Here is a 21664-nt window from a genome sequence, read left to right on the forward strand (position 1 = left end):
AATAAAGGCAGAAATTGTTCAAACTATTTTAATTTTTTTTAAAGTTTCATACAGAAATTCAAAGTTTATATACCATATTATTTATGAATTTGGTACCAGAAAGCTAAAGACCTCTTAACCTTTTAATTTTTTTAAAGTTTCATACAGAAGCTCAAAGTTTATATACCATATTAATTAAGAGCAACTTTGAGTTTTTATACTTAATAGTACCTGATAATAAAAATTAGTAAGGTATTTGCAATTTTGAATTAGATCTTGTTTTAGTGTATATGTTTGCTATGTAATTTGTTAATTTGTAATGAAATTTAATTATGTTATTTAAACAGTTATTTATAATTTAAAAATTAGATTTAACTATACTAATTTACATGAAACATTGAAAAATTGGAGTTATTTCTATTTCTTAAGAGGACGCCATACTGCAAAAGAAAATTTTCCTTGCAAATTCTCTTTCCTCTTCATAATTTTTTCTTCTTCATTCTTCTTCTTAATTTAAAATTTGAAGTGCAGAAAAAGTGACTTCAAACAAACCTAGAGTAAGCCATAAAGTCTCTAATACTGAAAAGAAAAATTTTAAATATACAAATAAAAATTAATTATGGGATGATAACTTAAGATTACGCAACGGAGAAGTTCTCATCTAAAAAATTGTTTGCATTTTAAAATTTTTAGGTATTTTTTTCAGCAATTGAAACTTTATGACTTACTCTAAGTTTGCCTCTGAACTTACTTTTTCTTTCTTTTAAATTAATCGCGATGAAAATTTCCCTCCGCGAAAATTCCTCTTAAGAAATTCATAAAATTTCTTTTATTTTTTATCTTATTCATTGCTTTTTAGTTTTTAAATAACTTGAAAATTAATGCCGTTATTTAGGCTAGATTACAATAAATAACTGTTTAAAAAACTGTTTTAATATTTGATTACAAAAAAAAAAAAATTCTTTTAGAGATTCTTTCCATGGATTTTTCTGCTTTTTTTTTTTTTTTTTAAACATGGAAGAAACTTGTCACCCCTGTCTCAAAATACATAAAATTACTGTAAAAATTATTAAATATTTTTTAAGAAATATGAAGAAAAAAAATGAGTAAAAAATTGAAAGTTCCAAAATTTGGCACTTTAATTTTTTACTCATTTTTTTTTCTTCCTAGAAATGAAATTTGTTAAATGTGACCTGCATAAGCACTATTAAAATCTTTTTACAATCTTATTGAAATCTAAAAAGCTAACAATTTAAAATGTGAGATTAAGTAAAAATAATAATTACCACATGCCCAAATATCAACAGGTTTTCCATAAGGATCTTTTTTTAGAACTTCCGGTGATAGGTAACCAGGTGTGCCAGCAAAACCTGAAACCGACAAAAGGACATTAGTTATCAAAACCTTCTTATTAAACCATACCTAATAAACAATAGGGATGCACCTGATTAGATGATCAAGTAACAAATATTATCAGTTATTCCTTATTGAATTATTTTGCATGCTTATTATCAGGTCTTAAAGCATGACATTTTATGGATCTTATGTTTATTATTGTTTAGTAACATTCACAAATTGAACATGCACAAATTGAATTTTGCATGTCGTAATAATAATGTATAAAAAATATAGCAATTAAAAAAAAAAGAACACTGAAAAAATTCATAGCAATAATAGCCGATAAGACGATGGAAACGCTGCATGGATTCACGATGGTGTCGACTCAAATCAAAAAGTGATTTATCAGATGCGCGATTCAAATTTTACGTGTAGTAATAATATTGGAGCTTTAAAAACCATGAGAAAATCAACCACATTAATAACTGCAATAGAAAAAAGATTAAAACACGTATTTTTGATGATATCAAGCGCTTTGAAAAATAATTACTAAATGTGCGATTTAAAATTTACATCTCATAATATCATGTTAAAAATTAATGTTACAAATTGGTATTTGAAACAAAATTGCTACTCATTTAAACATAAGTATAAAAAAAATGAGAAAAAAACACCTTTTTTTTCAGCGAACAACCTTTTAATGTTAACCATTTTGGAACAAATTTTTTAGATCATCAATTTTATACTTTTGCGTGTGCCTCAGTAGTTCCTTATTTCTAGCCGAAGTTATCACGGAATATTTTCCTTGAAGTTTATCCGAATCGCGTTAATCTCAAATCTGCAGTAAAAAAAATTGTTAATGAGAGTAAATAAGATCTTAGGGGGTGGGAGGAAGAAGAGGAAGTTGGTAAGTCCAGAATAAATATCTCGTAAAGGAGATTTAAATTTTAGATTAGCGGAACTCCGAGAAAGTTTTGTTGGAATATAAATTATTGATTCGCCGAATTCCGAGAATTAACAGAAGAATTACATGACTGGAAAAGGAGTGTTTATGTGCTAGATTAAAAAATTAAAGAGAAAGCACTAATTAGCATCAAGAGAAAGCATTTAATTCGTGAAAACTGACCAGTCATTAGAACAAAAGTTATGTATGGAGATATCTTTTTTTCTTCTTTTTTTTTTTTTTACATTTTTTTGCTCACTGTTATTTGTTTAAAGTTATTTTATTAAATGTAAATAAAGTTGTTTCAGTAACATACAAATGTATATGCATTAGTAACATATAATGATCATTAGATCGAATAACTTTCGATCTAATGATTTGACTCAATTTCAATGGCTCAAGGGCCTAACCTCAAATATGTCAACTTATATGTAGACAACTTCTTAAGTAACGAAATTAAATTAACATTAAGGAGTCCATACTTTCAATCGCTCTCCTGGCCAAACTATTGGAACTATATTTTCCAAATTGGGGCTATCAACTTCCTCATATTTTGAGAGGCAAAACTCTAATCTGTTCCGGGAAAAAGGGCAAGATTATTTCTAAAAAAGACGTTTTTGTCTTTGATGGCGTAACTTAAAATATAACTTAGCACTAATTAATTAATATATTTAATGTTATTTCCTTGAGCTATTCCAATCTATATCTGATCATTAGATCGAAATTTATAAAAGGAATTTATATATTTTAATCATTGTGCATAAAATGCGAGAAAAATGCCTCTCTTGCTAGAAAACTTATTTATTTAATTTAAATGGTCAAATGCAAATTTTATTTAGTTTATTGAACAACACCAAAAAATAACCTAATTGTAACTTCATCAAATAAATATGAATAAAATAACGATTTTTCTAAAGAAATTATTGATTAAAAATGTTTTTTTTTTAAATAAACAAGTTAGACAAATGCTTGATGTTAAAAAATATTTAATTAATTTTTGCTTTAAAAGAAAAATTCAAATACCTACTATTAAATTTAGGATGCTGGTAGAGTTTTAGAGCCATCTCTTTAAACTAAAGAGTATCAGTTATGTAAAGACGGATAGGCAAGAATACAAGTGTGGATACTCTAATTTCCCTACAGTAATTGGCTTTATTTAAATCGCAATTCTAACGTTATTATCTTTGATAATTGAAGAAATGACATAAATGGTAAAAAAATAAAAAAACTCATTTAGGGTGCATAGTCAAATCTTTCAACAAAAAAATAATCACCTTCTAAGCACTCAAAAAATATTTTTAAATGCTTATTTACAAACTATCACATTAACAAACTATTACATTCACAAAATGCAAAATTATTTCCAAAGACTTTACATGAACATGATAAAATAACTGGTTTCTGATAAAGAACACTCTTCTTGACTAAAATTAGTCATTATAAAATGATCGAGAGATTTTTTGGTATCATATCAGAAGTTGGAAAATGGAGCATGAGATTGAGAATATCTTGCAAAATGCAGCAGAGTTGCACATGAGAGTGCTAGAATCTCAACGAACACAGTCAGTAAACGCACACGCGGACTCGCAAGTATTCCCTCAAACATGTAAAACTATTGCTTTCATATGTTATGGATTGACGGTACGATGAATTGGATTATGGTTGAATGAATTGTGAAAATGTTGAATCAAGCAATGCGTGAAGCACGCTTTTGCAAAATATGTGGCGAAAATCGACATGGGAAAGGAAAAAAATCTCATTTTCGAAAAGGGAAAATTAAGCACTTTTTAAAAACACCTAATGAAAAAGCACTGTAGCGTAACTACCACTACGAAAATTAAACATCAATTCACTGGTATATAAGACATGCTAACTTGATTCAATCACGAGGTACCTTTTGATAGATGAAGGTTGGCATGGTCGATAACTCCGCCCCCACAGCACCTTTAAGGGCTTATAAAAAAATAAAAATAAGCGCCTTTTGGCAATTTTGAAAAATGCCATGCACCATGTCATTGCATATTAGAGCTGGTACATATTAGCTGAATTTCATCATTGAAAATAACGAAAGTTAATATTCAAAGTAAGGTAAATGAAAAATAATTTATTAAAAGATAAAAATATCAATTTTGTAAAAAAAAAATTTAAGTGTGCAACATAAATGAACATACCATACCAAGCTTGTTGTTCCCCTTGTACCTCAATAGCTAAGCCAAAGTCTGCAAGTTTTACAGCTGCACCTTTAGCTTTACTAGCTAGTAATAAATTTTCTGGCTAAAAGAGAAGAAACATTCAATAAAATTATACTGATAAACGTTTTTATTCTATTCTCTTATCATGCAAAATTCGATTTACCTTTAAATCTCGATGGACAATACTGTTTTGATGGCAATGGCTAACACTTTCTAAAATTTGCTGAATGCAATGACTGAAATTTAAAAATATGCAATTAAAATTATGCAATTAAAAATATGAAATTAAAATAAGAATTGAAATTAAGATCAAATAGAGAGGAAAACGTGTTAAATAATATAAACAATTTCAACGATCAAAAACAGTTCATAAAGCATGCTTTATTATTTTTCGTGACCAAGTTTTCTAAGTCTTCCTTTCAGGGGAAAATATCCTTATTAACAAGCTTCAAATTCTTCTGTCAATTATTAAATAGAATTTTAAAAAGTTAACAAAAAAAGTACAAGTGTGAGTAATTAAAAAATCTCGTTAAAAAAATAAAGCAGAACTAAGTTATATTAATTAAGTAAGGCTTGAAATTAACGGAGGACCGTTTGTTTGGGACCACTAAAACTTGACAAGACAACTAGTAAATAAATTTTTGATGGTCTCCAGGACCAGCAATCAATATCTACATTAAAGGAATGCTATGTTGTTTTAGCATTTTTATATTTGGTTTAGTGTTTTGTTTCCTCATAATATCATAATTGTGAACATTAAAAATAGATTTGAAAAATTTGAATGGACCAATAATGACTTCTTATAACTGGTTCTTTAAATCTGTGACTAACTCGTCATAATTTTTAACCCCTGCAGTAAAATTATATGAAAACTTAATACATATACTGTGAGTCACGATTGTCCGGATTAATGTGAACCACAAATAACTCGCATAACCAAAAAACTCGATTAAAGCAAAGAGTATAAAAAAAGAATGAGTAATTTTCGAATTTGTTAAATGTAATACATTTAACAAATACGAAATTTAAACGAGTACGCCACATATAATTAAAAACAATTAACGAGCATAATTTACGAGAATTAAAGAGTTTTTACTCAAAAAGCCCTTAATCGTTTTTTGTTTTATGTTACTTTGGCGCTTTTCTGCACCAATATTTTGCCATTTTTTTAGGAGTAACAGGAAGGCTGATGTCGCCTTTTCTTGTTGTTCTATATACTCAATAGCACTTTCGATAGATTTTAGTCAATTTATATGAGAGATTTTTACATGTTGATTTTCATCGTCACTGTCTACATCATCTTTGCTAAATTCATTTTCGTTATTGACAATACTAACGATCATTTACTTCATCGAATCAAATTGCTGGATTTTGTTTTAATGAGTGTTTGGAAGAGAAAATTCAGATTTTTTTTCAGTGGTAGTTTTAAAAAAAATAAATAACTAGAACAAAAAAATCCTTGAAATATTTGATTGCTCGGTTAAAGCAGAAACTCGGATAATCAGGACTCAACTGATGTATATATATATATATTAAGAAGTTAATTATCAAATTAACTTTTTAGAAGTTATCATTTCGCTCGCATTAAATCCCAAGACAAATAAAGGCAGAAATTGTTCATGACAATAAAATAATTAAAATCTCTAAGAAAAAAATGGTAAAAAACACACACACTTTTATTTTAAATGTATTAATAAGTAAGCCCTGATTTGATTATGTGGAGTAGCGGGCCGTTTAAATATTACATAAGCATGTTTTGGCCTCTCTCCTCGTCTCATGTCTCCTCCAACAGATGCTTACGTAATATTTGAATGGTCCCTTAATAATAGGTGCATTTACATGCTTTCATTAATGAGCATTCAAAAAACATGTTTAGTCATGTAGCAGTTTTCAGGGGTCTGCCCAAGGCAAATTTACTACCGTTTAGCAGTGCCTTTCAGAAAATACTTTTAAAAAAGCAAGTTCACAAGCAAACCCCAGTCTCGTTGCAATCTATGGAGAAGAGCTTTTCTGCCAGCTGTCTTTTACGAAAAGGTCAGATAGTGCAATGTGGTAAGCCTAACTGGTCGTTTACGCCACAAAGTGAGCTTTTTCTCTATTAACTTTACAGGAATTAAAAATTTGAACACCATTCTAAACATTCGAACATAATCTTAAACATTGTAAATTTACTCTATCAGACCTATATTTTTTTATGAAACATTTTTTCTCTGTGAAACTTTTTTTTGTATGACCTATAGTCGAAAATGTTCTCATAATGAAAATAACTTTTAGTGCTAGTACTGTTAAATTCATGTTTTTACTAAATTCAAGTTGAAATTTAACTATTGACGATTTTTAAATTTGGGTACAATTTAAAGCCCAAGATTTTACAATAGCAAAATTATTTTTGAATTACAAGGGGAAACATATATAGAAATTAAAAAACCATAAATAATTTTCATTTGTGGTGACTATTTTTGAAAATATTTTCTTATTTTACCATATTTTTGTGTTGATTTTTTAATATAATTTTCAATTTTTACAAATTATGTCTACATTTTCACAAAATAGGTACCCCTATAAAAAAAAACTTAAGACAGACCCCTGGTTTTATTCCAACTAATTAAAATCATTTAAATTTAACCCTCAGTGTGCCCTTCCTTTGAATAAAGTTAGTCTGGCAGACAAATTGCAAAAATTTAGTTTCAGCATGCAAGTTATCAATACAAAAACTAAAAAAAAATAGTAAAAATGACCCAATCTCACATTATAAAGAAAAATAATAGCTAGGTGAACCCTTATACCTGGCATCAGCTTCACTATAATATTCCCTAGCTACAATATCTTCAAATAATTCTCCACCTGTTACTCTAAAAAAGAAAATGCATCATTAAACATTTATTGTTCTCAAAAGATGTACAAAATTTTGTGAATTATAAAACTTATAATCGACATACAAGCATCACTAAATATGCATAGCCTGAACCTTCTACATTTTCATGGTTAACGCCGTTGTCTATGAGAACTCCTCTTTCATTTTAAAATACTAACTAGCCTAAAAGACTTTCTGAAGAACTACACTCCAATAAATAAAAGGAAGAATTAAAATTCAATAAAAAGAAGACATCAGGGCTATGCACCGTCATAATAAAAATCGAATATTTATAAAGCTTTGATGGTTGTTTTTGTTAAAGAGATGCATCAAATGAAATTATTCTTTTACACGCTCTAAGAAAGTTTTTAAATATTAATGACAAAAAGTTAATTACTAAGCAGAGGAAACCTCGTGCATTTACTTAGTGAACCACTTTAATATTCTGTTTAAATAAAGTATCAATTTCAGAAGAATCTATTTGATTAAGTCAAAGGAATAGATGACATGACTTATATATCTTTCACAACGTAAAAAAATTAAATCATTTCTATTTTTTGTTAAGGAAGAAATTTAAAATGTATAAAAATTTAATTGCATCTTCAAAGTTTATATCGAAATGAAAATGAGAGAATTAACTTGTTAAAATTTTTTTTAACCTCGACTTCAACGGCATTTTTAAAATAGCAAATCGTAAAATCGCAAATCGTAAACATTTTATTTTGGACATACAGCAAAACGTATGTAAGTTGGCCAGTGCTGTGCGTTACTTCAGTGGTCAACTTAGGCAGATTAATTTTCCCCCAATAATTTTTTATAATCACGTTATTCATACATTAATAATCAAAATAATGATAAACATACCATAATATTCGAACCATATAAATGGGGTGAATCACATAATATACTTAATAATATTGTAACATCATAATTATGAAGTTAAAATGACCTAGTCGAAATTGACCACTATCAAAATAATTTTATTAAAGCTTCTTTATTTATTATTATTTTTGTAATAATTTACTGTTATTAGGTGGCTTTACGTTCTTCTTGAGAAGTTGAGGAACGATAAATTACAATCCAAATAAATTCCAGGACACTGCGATATTCACGGCAACGAACAAGTTGATCAAGAAGGGCACTCAAGTAATTCAACAGTCAAGCACTTTCATCTCTTTTCATTCCGCAAAACTTTATAATCAAAAATCTAATAAGACAAAAATTGAACTTCTCGTGTTTCCTCAGGAAATTGAATACATAGCTTAGACCAAAATATTTCAGATATGCCCGGTGAAAAGGCTGTTGCGGATTTCAGACTCACGGTAGGCCATGACTGGCCTGGTGAATCCCCTTTAAATCCAATCCAGAAGACAAAGAATTTCCTGCATCCCCAGAAGTACGAGTTCTTATGGGAACATGGAGAATTTTGTGACCCGACAGATTTATCGTGCATCAGACGCCATTTACTACACGGGGAGACTTCGGCCGGCGGGGATCGAACCCACGACCTCTTGGACATGGGCCCAGTGTCCACTTTGTGGAAGAGCCGAAATCATGGACAGGAACTATTTGCTGGGATGCACGGCTCTGTGTGGGGGCTCCGAGGTGAAGCGACGGGCGACATCTGCTGACGGGACGTTGAATTTTTTTCTCTTATAGTATTCTTTTTTAATTCCTGTTCTTTGCTAATCTTATATGAGTTTGTCATTTTCCTTTGCCATTGGAAATACATAAAAAAAAAGGTGGCTTTACGCTATTACATTAAGCAAAACAAGTAATTAGTAATTCATAGTTCATTCCATCAAAAATTCAGTTTGTATAAGACAACTCGGGATATTTAAATTTTACAAGCTACTACTTTCAATTCAATAAAAGAATAATTTCTTCGAGAAGCGGTAAAATTACATCATGAAAATGATGCGGCATCAAGTTTACCCATAAAATACTTCATACCTATATTTGGTACCTTATAAAATTGCACTATGATGGCAGTAGTGCCTGTTACCAAAATTAAGCATCATATTGATGTCAATAACAGTTTGCTGATTGTTTCCGCTCTCATGAAAGAATTAACATTCTTCCAACATTAAAAACATTTCCCCATTAATTTTATCTTTACATTACTTATATTACATATCTCATCATTTTGCTTCAGTTAGTAACTATTACCGAAACTAATTATCATTGGCATCAATAATAATATTGGCGTTTTTTTTTATGTTTATCCTCAATGAATTAGTATCACTTCGTTAATTTTGCTTTTCAATACAAAACTTTTTTTTTCTTCACATTACCGTTGATTTTAAATTATTTAGTTTTATAATAACCTATTTTAAAAGCATAACTATAAACAAAATAAACGCGTTGTTTCAGACAACCTTAGAAATACCAATTTGGTGGCATAATCCATTCAGAGAACTCGGCACAACGAATAAAAAATAATTAAGTATTACAGAATGCGCAATAAACAAATTTTTTTGATTAGAGCTATAAGCTAGAAAATATTACTAATGCTATTTTTAAAATATGTGACTAAACTGAATCGTCTATATGCCCACATAGGCTTTGGCCAACATTGGGGCTGTCTGGCCAACTACGATAATGATAAAAATTAAAATAAATAAGTAAAATCATTACTTTTTAAGCAAAATGATTAAGCATATGATTAAAAAGCATATTTATTTTTTAAACAACTATGATTCAATTTACTTTTTTAACTACACCATATCTTTAATTATATCATATCTTAAAATAATTTTCAAAGACTTAACATGATCATGATAAAATAACTAGTTTCTGACGAAGCACTTTACATTAATGTACATTATTACATTAACCATTATTAAATCAAGAGATTTTTTGATTCAATATCAGAGGGTAGAAATTGAGAATCTTTTGCAAAACTCAGCAGAGTTGCACATGAGAGTGCAATGTCACCAAACTCAGTTCAGTAGATGCACAAACGGACTTGCAAATATCTCATCAAATATGTAAAATGATTGACAATTTCATACGCTATGGACCGACGGTACGCCGAAATAGATAGTGGTTGAATGAATTGTGAAAACGTTGAATAGAACAATGTGAAAAGCAAGCTTTTGCATAATACGTGACGAAAATCGACATGGTAAAGAAAAGAAAAAAAAATCTCACTTTCGAAAAGAGAAAATTAAGCACATTTTAAAAACAACCAATAAAAAAAAGCACCTTTAAGGGTTTTTAGAAAACGAAAATCGAAAATAAGCACCTTTAAGCACTTTTTTAAAACGCTAAATAAAATAAAACTTAACTATTTAGTGCTTCTTGACCAACAAACCACATATTGAATTCAAAAATACAAATTGCATATAAATTTTTAAAATCAATTACCGTAAACTACGGGAACTTAAACCTTAAATATGATACCTAGATTTTAAAATTCGCATGAAACTAAAATTAATAATTTGAAATAAATTTTTTTTAAAAGAGTATACAGGTATACCTGTATGTGAAAAACTTTTAAATTTCTGGTACTGTATTCAATTTGAATTCTTTAAATTTAAAAAAAAAATTATAACATTTATTGCTTAACAATTCTATTGATTATTTTTGGAATTTTCTACTAGTTCAGTTTCCTCCGCTTTTCTTCTGGGGAAAATGCCGACTCTTCTGTGGACGGTATTTCAGTTTCGCATTTGCGCACTATATCCAACAATTGCTTAAAAATTTAATGTTCAGCTTAATCAGCTATTCTAAGTAAACAACAGAAGACGCATATCAACAGAATATAGGCTGCTGTATCTTTTTTCTCGGCACTATTTTTATAGTAACAATCGTATAGTAGTTAGTTAATAAATTTAAGAAGCTTCTAGAATAACTAGTTTATGTAAATTTGTTTCAGACGAAGATAATAACTAACTACACAGAATGATTGTCAAACTAGCATAGAACAAAAGAATTAACATATTGGGTATAAAATATATGTTAAATAAGGTTTATTTAGATTAAAAAGGTACACTTTGCAAAAGGCAAGATTCTTTATGAACGAAATATCTGGTCCTTAACAAACGACGAAAATTTATAAAAAACGAGAGTTACTTTTTTTTAACATATATCCATCCAAATGAAGAAAATGCATCAGTTCAACAACTATAAGACGGAAATTCGTCATTTGGTAATTGAAATGCACCAAATAATAATTTAATAATAAGTAAATAATTGGTACATTGCACTAATTAACCTATTACCCCGTGGCAGAATCACAGCGACACGGAAACATTGTCGCAGAGCGTTACAGAGTTCTTGCAGAAAGATTTTTCCTTTGAAAAATAAAAAATTGTAGTTTTCTTTTCTACAGAAATGTACACGCAAAATTTGAATCGTGCATTTCGATAATCATTTTTTAACGAGCTCAATTTATGTCGATAGTTTCGTAAATCGATGTAATGTTTCAATTGTATTTTCGGCATTTATTGAAATTGATTTTCACGTGGTTTTTAAATATCCCAATACGTTTTAAACAATATGGAAAATTCGAATCGTGCATTTAAGTATTTATTTATTAAGGCAATAATTCTATCGAATTTTTGGCAGTAATTGCTATTGATTTCTGAATAGTTTTTAAGTCCAATGTTTTTTATACGATATTATTTATTACAACAGCCTAATCTCGAAACGAAACACGCATTTGGGTAACCCCTTTTTGAGGATTACGATTCGCGTGACTTCGTCGTCGATCTTTTTCTTCGGCAATTACTGCAACGAATTTCATGTTATTTAATTATTTTTTTTGTTGTTGAGAAGATTATTTAGAAAATGAGGTGAAAGAAATAATTTGTGCTCCCCCCCCCTCCAAAAAAATGCCAGAATATCACCCATAATATTAGAATAAAAAATTATTGCATGTTCAATTAAATATACAGTCAAATCCCGCTATAGCGAACCTTCAAGGGACCGAAATTTAGGTTCACTATAACCGGGAGTTCACTATATCCGTTACGCAGGCAATTTCACTGATGGTTCCCAAATTCCTCCCTTTTATTACATTATGTTCATATAAATGACTGAAAAATATTATGTAGTAGCAAAAAATGTGTTATTTTTCATCACTCTTCGTCTTGCGTACAAATAAAAATTAGCTGATGAGCAATCCTCAACATCAGATATGGAAACACTTCCCGACTCTCAGATAATTTTTCCTGAATTTCTGTTATTCCGCTTTTTAAACCTGTCTAACCTGCCTATCGAGCATATAAAAGTAGTTTCTATAGATGGTTTTAAAAATCGGTATAGGTATTTATTTTGAAGTAGAAATTTCAAAATTATTACAAAGAAAATGGGGGGGGGGAAATAAGTCGAAGACAGAAAAAAGTTCATTATATCTAACTTCCTCACTTTTTCGGTTCACTATACCCACTAAAAATAACATAATACGTGTATAACAAGGCACGGGACCGAGCATTTCGTTCCCCATATCAGGGAGTTCACTATAAGCCGTGTTCAGTATAACGGGGTTTGACTGTTTATATATAGTTTTTTTTTGTAAACATAGCACTTTTGTTATTTTAAATTAGTCACATATGTATTTGTTATTATTAAAAGTATCTTGCAGAAAGATATTAGTGCTAGAGAGTTTTGTTGCAGATAGCTCGAATTCTGCCACAGGGACTGATTGTAAAAAAATGCTTGGATTTGGTCACTGACGATGAAAATTGGTTGATGTGCATTGAAATTTCTCAAATCACAGAAAAAATTCCTCTGGCAACGGGAGACTTTTCTGCGATTGGCCACCAGTGATCACCACTAGATTTTCAAATTATACTGTAGATTCAGAATAATTCCAAATCTGACAGGACAATAGTGACGTAACGGAAGTTGCGTTCTTAAGAAACAGCAAATCTTGTTTTTATCCAACAAAGAGACTGGTTGTTGTTGTTGTTGTTATTTTACGTCGCACTAGAGCTGCACANCAACTAGTCATCTTTTCATTCGGTGACGTGATGAAGTTCACTATGAACTAGATGCTCCCTCGATTCCCGGAAATTTGATACTTATAAGTATGGAAGTATCTTTTTAACTAGAAAGTATTTTTGGGGCCTCGATGGTAGCTGACTGTTAATCTGATTTGAGAGCCAAAAACGTAAATATTTGAAGCTACTATGCTTCAAATCTAAATACATACTGGTTCTGAAACATCTCTCGCTCACAAAGAAACAAGAAGACCTCGATGGTCGGTTGAAATATCTTTCCTGGTTTCGACCTGAGTTGAGACAAATATTTACAGATAAAACGAAATAGTTCAGAGGCTCCATCCACAGCTAGAGTTGGGCAAAACGAATCAGCTAAGTGATTCGAATCAATAGAATCAGTTCACATTGCTGATTCGAATCACCGAATCAATTCATCGAATCAGTACCCAATTCGACCCACAACAGGCCATTCATCTCAAAAAGGGCAAGCGGAAAAACAATCCTATCTTGCTGAAAAAAATTTCTCAGGGGAGGGAGAGAAAATAAGACGTCCACAGAGGAAATTAAGGAAATACGAGAATCACACCAACAAGTCATACATAGTATAGTTTGTCTACGGTAAGAACTCCCCCGCCACAAAATCTGAGGCCGTTTGCAGCTATGGAAACAAGAATAGCGCATTTCAGGGAGGGTAGTTTCTCTTCACTCTAGGGCTAATCCCTACTTAAAATAGTTATACCTCGTTACCATAGTTACCGCCAAGGGTTCAAACGAATGGCTAAGGGAGTTCTTACATTAGATAAACTATAGACACCATCTTGTGCCCAAAACATTTCGACCAGACGAAACATCGCTGAAGGACACAATACTTAGCACAGTAATTAGTGATGTTTGTTTCAAAATAGATATGAAATAAATACTCACAAATCGAATATTAAGTAATGGTAACCTTCTTCTTGAATACTGTCATGTAATCGAACTAAAAGAGAAAAGAAAAAAAAAAACTTTCAAAATCCAACATGAAACATAAAATCTGTCTCAGTAATACAAGAACACACACATAGGAAAAATTAGATAAAAAGTATATACCCACTACCCTACAATAATGAAAGAACGCGTTTTAAATTCTTTTACAAAGAATTTTTTTCAAAGATTTCAATTCTTTCACTATATATTTACATAGAGACTTAACACAAAGACAGGCACTAAGTCGCGTGGAACATAAACAAACTAATAATGCATCAAAGTTGCCAGATACAAAAAACAAAAATATATCAAGGTTACAATAAAATACACAAACAATTAATTAATCTAAGTTAAATAAAAGAATTATATTTCAACTAATTCGATAGGGCTCAGCATTTAATTAATTTATCGTTAATTAACATTCTAACTTATGTAGAGAAGCTCAACTTTAATAAGCCATTTCGCTGATAAAGATTAGCTGACGTCATAGTGTGGGTATGGGGGTCTTCTTCTTTTCGAACTGCAAGCATCCAATTGGTAATTAAAATGGACTTAAGCTTGCCAACAAGTTTTATTTAATTTTTTTAAGCCTAGACGAAATATTTTCGCTATTATTAACTTGTCTTAATATCGAGACCCAAAATTATCTAAGTCTATGTGAACTCAAATATATAATTTTTGTACGTTTCGGGCATACATTCACTTTTGGTACCCAACTTTTCATCTTCCACTTATCAGTTATGCAGATCATATGCTAACAATTGCTTTTTAGAGTAGTTACCCACATAAACATAGCCACTCATGACAAAGGGGAACAAATTTTAACATCAATATGCATTGTCAAAAATATAATGCGATATTTTCTATAATAATCCTATTTCTACATTGGTGTCAATATTTATGTTACCCAAATAGCAACATTGACAATAGTATTCAGTAATTATCGCTCTGTATAATATTCACGATATTTTATTCTTTAAATCTCGTTGAACAGCCCACACAATTTTATGGGTTTACGATTACTAATGTTCAACTCCGTAGCCTCGTAATTTTGAACCCAATCCAGAAGACAAGGAAACTCCTGGATCAAGTATTGAGAGAAAGTTTTTCCTTCGAGGAAGACTTTTTCATGAAACTAACACGCATTTGCGTTACATGGTAAGGAAAACCTCCCACGATTAGACTGGCGGCAAGGACTCTAACCCATGAACCGTCGACCACTGAGGATATTTTTACGTCAGCACTGTGGTCGGTGCAAGCCGGATGCAGAATTCGTATGGACCAGCCATTGCTGGGGTTCCAACCCGATTCACCTCATTGGACCTCTATCCCCTGAGCCATCATGGCTCATATTCACGATATTTTGTATTTTATAACCGTCGTTGAACAGCCCACCCAATTTTATGGGTTTACGATTACTAATGTTCAACTCCGTAGCCTTGTAATTTTGAACCCAATCCAGAAGACAAGTGAACTCCTGGATCGAGTATTGGGAGATATTTGCCTTCGTGGAGGACTTTTTGATGGGGCTAACCCGCATTTGCGTTATATGGAGAAGATCAGAACCTCCCTCGGTTAGCCTGACTGTAACCCGTGATCCGTCTACCACCGAGGATATTTTTACGTCAGCACTGTGGTTTGGTGCCAGCCGGATGAGGAATTCCTATCGACTGAGATTCGAACCCGGTTCGCCTTATTGGAAAGCGAATGCTCTATCCCCTGAGCCATTGTGGCTTCTACTCACGATATTGTAATATCTAACCCAAGTATATCAACCGAATACGAATCTCGCATTCAATTTAAAAAATTGCGTGAATTCAAATCTCGTTGCTTGATTTTAAAAACGTATTAATACGAATCACGATGTTTGATTTTAAAATCTCGTGAAAACGAATCACAATATTTGATTTTAAAGTCGCATGAATACAAATATCGATATTTGTTTTAAAAGTGTGAATACGAATCTCTATGTTTGATTTTAAAATCGCGTTAATATTTAAGTTATCTAGTAAAACGTGTTTTTGAAGTTATACTTCTTATGCGACTTCCAACAAGGTTGCGTTAAACGTTTAACGCTACATTTTTATTGGCCGAGAAATCACGAGGTAGGATCCAGTTTTCCCTCATTCATTTCCATATTGTTTTGGTTCTCACTAGCATAAAAATAATAAAAGTCATAAAAGTATTGTTTTTCTATAAATATTTTTTTAGTTTGTTTTGATACACATATAATTTAATAGGGTAGTATTTTTTATTTTCAAATTTAGTGGATAACAATTGTAAAAAATGAGTGAAAACAATCCCACGGACAATGCGACGGATTTAAGGTTATGTCAAGGTACGTCTCTTGTGAATATCAATTGATTGTTAGGTTTTCTCTTCTGAAATTACATTATGACGCATTCACATACATTATTAATACAAATACATTTTCCAGGGCGAGACGATGAGGCAACCACAAGCACTTCCACTGGTTCAAGAGGTCCACGAGGGGAAAATGCACAATATTACCGTGATTACAGAGCACGGAAGCGAGCGGAGCAGGAAAAAGAGTCGTTGAATAGAACTAGTGATCCTTCTACGACTGCTGATTCTTCTACTATTACCGTCGCAGGTTGCGAAGTTTAACTTCTTCCGCGCGGAGGGACTCCACGCACTATTTTTATTTAGTTTGTTTTATAGTGTAATTCTTTTTAAATGTGTTTCTATAAAAATAAATAATTTAAAACCAACGGTAATTGAAATTTTTAAAAAAAAATAGTTATGTACTTAAAAGCAAATTTAATGGAAAAGTGAAATTTATTTAGGAGAAACGTAAAAATTCGCCATACTATTATTGATGCCAATGATTCTTAAATTAGGTAATACATGCATATTAAAATAAAAGAAATAATCTATGTACTGAAAGGAACTTATTCTTCAAGAGTAACCGTAAAAAATTGCCATATCATTACAGACGACAATGACGCTTAATTAATGCTGATAGTATGTTAATTTAAACAAAAAAAAAGAGTAACATATCTATTAAAAAGCAAATTTAATGGAGATAATTATTCGTTTTGGGGAACAGTATTAAAAAAAATCACCGTTTTATTATTGAATTCAACGCTTAATTAATATTGGTAATATGTATTAATTAAACAAAAAAGCTGCATGTAAAGTTATTTGAGAAAAAAGTGAATGGGAAATTCGTTAAGGGGAAATTGCAGATTATGCTTAATTAATTCTACAGGTTTTGATAAGAGTTCGATTTATCGGCTTTCTGTTGTTTCAGAAATGTATTCCCAGTGGTAGCAAAGATAGTGCATAAATAATTTAATAAATTAGATTTAGTGAATAATTTTTTGAATTAAAAAGAACTTTTTCCCACCACTACTTATAAACATTTCAAACAGTAAATTAAATGCTCTAAATACCCTATTAAGGTCTTATAAGAATTTTATTTGATTTTAAAATGTCAGCTTTATTTTGCACAATACTGAAATCTTCAGGGTATTATTGTGATATATTTGGCAATTATTAAAACCGTACCAATACTGAGTAGTTTTAATACCGATACTGTGATAATAAATGTCATTCGGCCCCCTTCAAGAGGCATCGAAGAAAATTACTTATTTCGACTATCCTGAGTTGATTGCAAGCATGCCAATTGATAATGAATAATACAAAAAAAAACGCGATTCGATTAATTTAATAACATAAAGCCACCGGAACGGGCAACAAAGAATAATAAAAAAATACATATAGGGTAAACTAACCAGTGAAGGAACACTTAAGCTTCGCTTGCCTTTTAAAAAATCATATTAATTTCAAAATTGGTAATTTTAGTTAAATGACAGTGTCAACATATTTGTTACTAATTGCAAATTATGTAAAAAAATTGTAGACAGCTTACATAATATTGTTTTAAAGTTTTGGAGGTTCAAATAACAAGTAGAAAGAAGACCAAGAGAAGGAACAGCTCTTATCAGTGAAGGAACACCCAGTAAAGGAACACTTAATTTTGGTTATTTTTTAATGCTCTTTATGAATTTATAAGCCATACAAATATTTAAAAACAAGCCTATTCTTGAAATTATAACGTATAAATACTTGGAAAATGTTAAATTTTTTTTGTAATCATGAAATCAAAATTAAAGTGTGAACATATTAACACATAAGTTCATTCACTGGGAAATCTATGCCCAGTAAAGGAACATGCCTGTTCCCTCACTGGTTAGAAGTTGTTTTTCGTATTTTTAACATACTTATGATGCGGAACATCACTAAAGGTAAAAGAAAATGAAAGTTTATCTTTTATTTTCATTAACTTAGAAAAAAACCCAGTAAAGGAACACTTGTTCCTTCACTGGTTTTTCATCGTTTGGTGATCCAGTGAATAAACACCCCCTTATCTAAGTACTTTATTATGCTATGATGCTTAAAAAATAAATAAAACGTAACTTCAATAACTATATTTTGAATTCTCTTTTTCACAGTGAGAAAAATAAAATTATTACATGCAATTAATTCCACTTCAAGCATATAAATACAAACTCTCACCTTATAATTTTTTCAAGAAACAAGGTGTTGCTGAGATTAAAACAAATTCAACAATTTTTCCAGAGAAGTTCATTTGACAAGGTAATCCAAAACATTGCTAGATGACTTCCTATTGTTTGGCAGTAAGCTATTATTGCCAATCAATCTAAAGAAAAACTTTCAAATTCTTATTTTTAATCAATATATATGAAATGTTCCTTCACTGGTTGGTTTACCCTAATTGACATTATTTTTGCTTCATTAATTCTGTCATTATAATGCCCTTCATAAGCACACACTACTCTACAACAATGGAGGAGACATTTTCAGTATTTGATATTTTATTAAATTTCTTAAGAAATACTTAAAGGCTTATTTTGTAATTTTAGAGGTGTTTAGTTCATGCAAGTTTTCAAACTTAGCAATAAGATTTAAAGCTTTTAGAGGTTTCAGAACCAACAATAAATTACAAAAGAAAACAAGTATTTGAGAACACCTTATGCTAGAAAAATCAAGAAATAAGCTTGCAACTTGCATTGATTACTTAAATTATTTTTAAAACTACATAAAATTTCATATACCGAGAGTAATGGAGAAATGGAAATTTTCATAAAAAACTAATTTGTTTTTTGTCTTAAGTTTTTTTAATATTACTTTAAAAATATTCAATGGCATTAAAAAAAAATTTCGGAGCATTTTAAAATCAATTACAAAATTATTGATTTAAAATTTTTTTAAAAAAAAAATTTAAAACTGCGCAAGATATGAGTACTTAAAGTAGAGAATCCAAAAAAATGAGCAGAATTTTTTCTTTTTTTTTAAAAAAATAATTTTGTAGTGAATCGTATTGGGCAACTAATAAAAAAGTGACTTAAATATCTTAACAATTCAAAGTGTTTCTTAATAATTTTTATACTTTTTAAAAGAAAGATCAAAACGAAAAAAGGTTTTGCACATTAATAATAAAAAGTTTGGGATTGTTTAATTGAGTAGATTTAAATTTTTATGTAACATTCTGCTTATCCTTAAGAAATAAAAATAATAGCGTAATAATCTAAAACTTAAATTTCCATTGCAACAAAACAAGTAATAAATTATTACCAATATTCAACTGTCTTGTTCAGTACTCAGGAATAAAAATTTAAAGTATTTTTGAAAAAACTTGGGATTTTCATCAAAAACAGAATAAATCCCAGGTTCTTGATGAAAAATTTAGGTGGGCTGAGATTTTTCAAACCCTGTTTATAACATACCTGTTTAATTTTTAGTACAATTTATGAATTTAAATTTTTTTTTACTGCTTTCCATAAATTTACAGTTATTTATTGCACATAGAAATATTATACTAATTTATTTAATTACTCAAGATTTTTGAAACAGTTTTCTTTATGGATTCCAGTTTAAAAAAAAATTTTTTTTAGGATACTCCTTTTTTAGGGTTTTGTTGTTTCTATATTCGGGATGCAGAAAATCCTCAGCGGCCATGTCGTATGATTATGCGGCATGTAAAAGATCCCTGGAGTGCCTTATTGGCTCTTGGCATTTCCGGCAAAAATAAAATTCCTAGTGCACTTTAGCATCCAAATAGAGTCTCGGTGCTGCCATCTAGTGTGGCAGAAATTAGACGTCTAAATTAACATGGCCAACGGTATCTCACCCATTGTGGTGGTCCTGAAAGAGTGGATACCACTTCTGGAGAACGCAATAAGTCTGCTCATCGGGAAGACTGATTGTGCAGCTCATGGAAATAAAAGAAAACTTTGTTTCTATAACCAGTAGAAGTGAATTTCTTGAATTTTGCCGATTTTGAAGGTCAATGTGGGTCTTCTACTTGGGTACCTTAGACCCAGGGCTAAGGAGAATAGAAGGGCTGGTTCACTCCTTTGAAGAAACTCTTGCCGCGCCAATCCTCCAATTTTCTCTAGTGACGTCACTTTGGCGTAAAACACGCACTTTTACTTCAAGAACAGAGCGTTCGGCCTTACTAGCTCTAACTAATATTGGAGCATTTTTTTTGTGGCATATTCTAAGACATTTGTTATTTTCAATAATGACTTTCCTCAGTTTTTGCAGTGAATTTACAAAAACTTAAAACTATTAACGAAAAGCCAGTTTGCGCGATTGCAACTTGCAAAAATTCTGATAGAAAAACAAAAGGAAAAAATATAATTTTCAGCGTGTTCCCTAAAGTAAATGAACAACTATGTAAAGAATAGATTCCGAAATGACACAGTTAATATAAAACAGCAATAAGTTTTTTCTATCGTTAAGAACTTTTATAAAAATTCATTATCTAAATAGAAACCGCCTCGTTACTTCAAAAAGAAAGGCAGGTGAAAAAAATTTAAAAATGGATAAAGTCAGAGAAAATTAAAACGTAAATAAAAAGTATAAATAAAATATATAGTGTATAGTTGAAATTATCATAATTTCATAACATATTTTTTAATGTAGTTATTCTAAATATTTACAATTTTTTTAAAAATTATATTGTCTTAAACTTAAATATCTATAAACAGGGGTGATTGTGAGCCCAGATCAAAATTCCGGAAAATTTCTTGAGTTATTTTTTATCACTAAAAAAAAAAAAAANAAAAAAAAAAAAAAAAAAAAAAAAAAAAAAACGGTTTAAATTGAAAAATTAGAAAAAAAATTAAAACATTGTTTGTTTTTTTTCCTTCCTTTTTCCCAATATTTCTTAGTTTACTTAAAATATATTTAAAATTTTGCACATACCTATTACCATTTACACATACCTATGATGACCTGGAGAAGTAATTAAAATTTTATGTCTTTCTTTCTGGGGTTTATGATTATAACAACTATTTATTGATAAAAATTGAATATTAATCATGAATATAAGCTTATAAAGTATCTCTCTGGCTCTCCTTTACAAACTAATAAAATAAACTGACTGGCATGA

At 30.2% G+C, this 21664-nt stretch overlaps 1 protein-coding gene across 4 annotated transcripts in view; it reads right to left on the reverse strand.

Annotated features, from left to right (window-relative positions):
* LOC107453185 (Calcium/calmodulin-dependent protein kinase II) overlaps positions 1-21664 on the reverse strand; it is a 114349-nt gene that overhangs the window by 29649 nt on the left and 63036 nt on the right. For all 4 annotated transcript variants that reach the window (XM_043046971.2, XM_043046970.2, XM_043046973.2 and 1 more), the window contains exons 4-8: positions 14179-14233; positions 7239-7304; positions 4616-4688; positions 4432-4534; positions 1266-1349 (exon numbers count right to left, since the gene is read on the reverse strand). In XM_043046971.2, the coding sequence (XP_042902905.1) occupies positions 1266-1349; positions 4432-4534; positions 4616-4688; positions 7239-7304; positions 14179-14233 (381 nt within the window). The remainder of the gene's footprint in view (positions 1-1265; positions 1350-4431; positions 4535-4615; positions 4689-7238; positions 7305-14178; positions 14234-21664) is intronic.

The sequence above is a fragment of the Parasteatoda tepidariorum genome, chromosome 3 (genome assembly GCF_043381705.1).
Source record: "Parasteatoda tepidariorum isolate YZ-2023 chromosome 3, CAS_Ptep_4.0, whole genome shotgun sequence".
Lineage (NCBI taxonomy): Eukaryota > Metazoa > Arthropoda > Arachnida > Araneae > Theridiidae > Parasteatoda > Parasteatoda tepidariorum.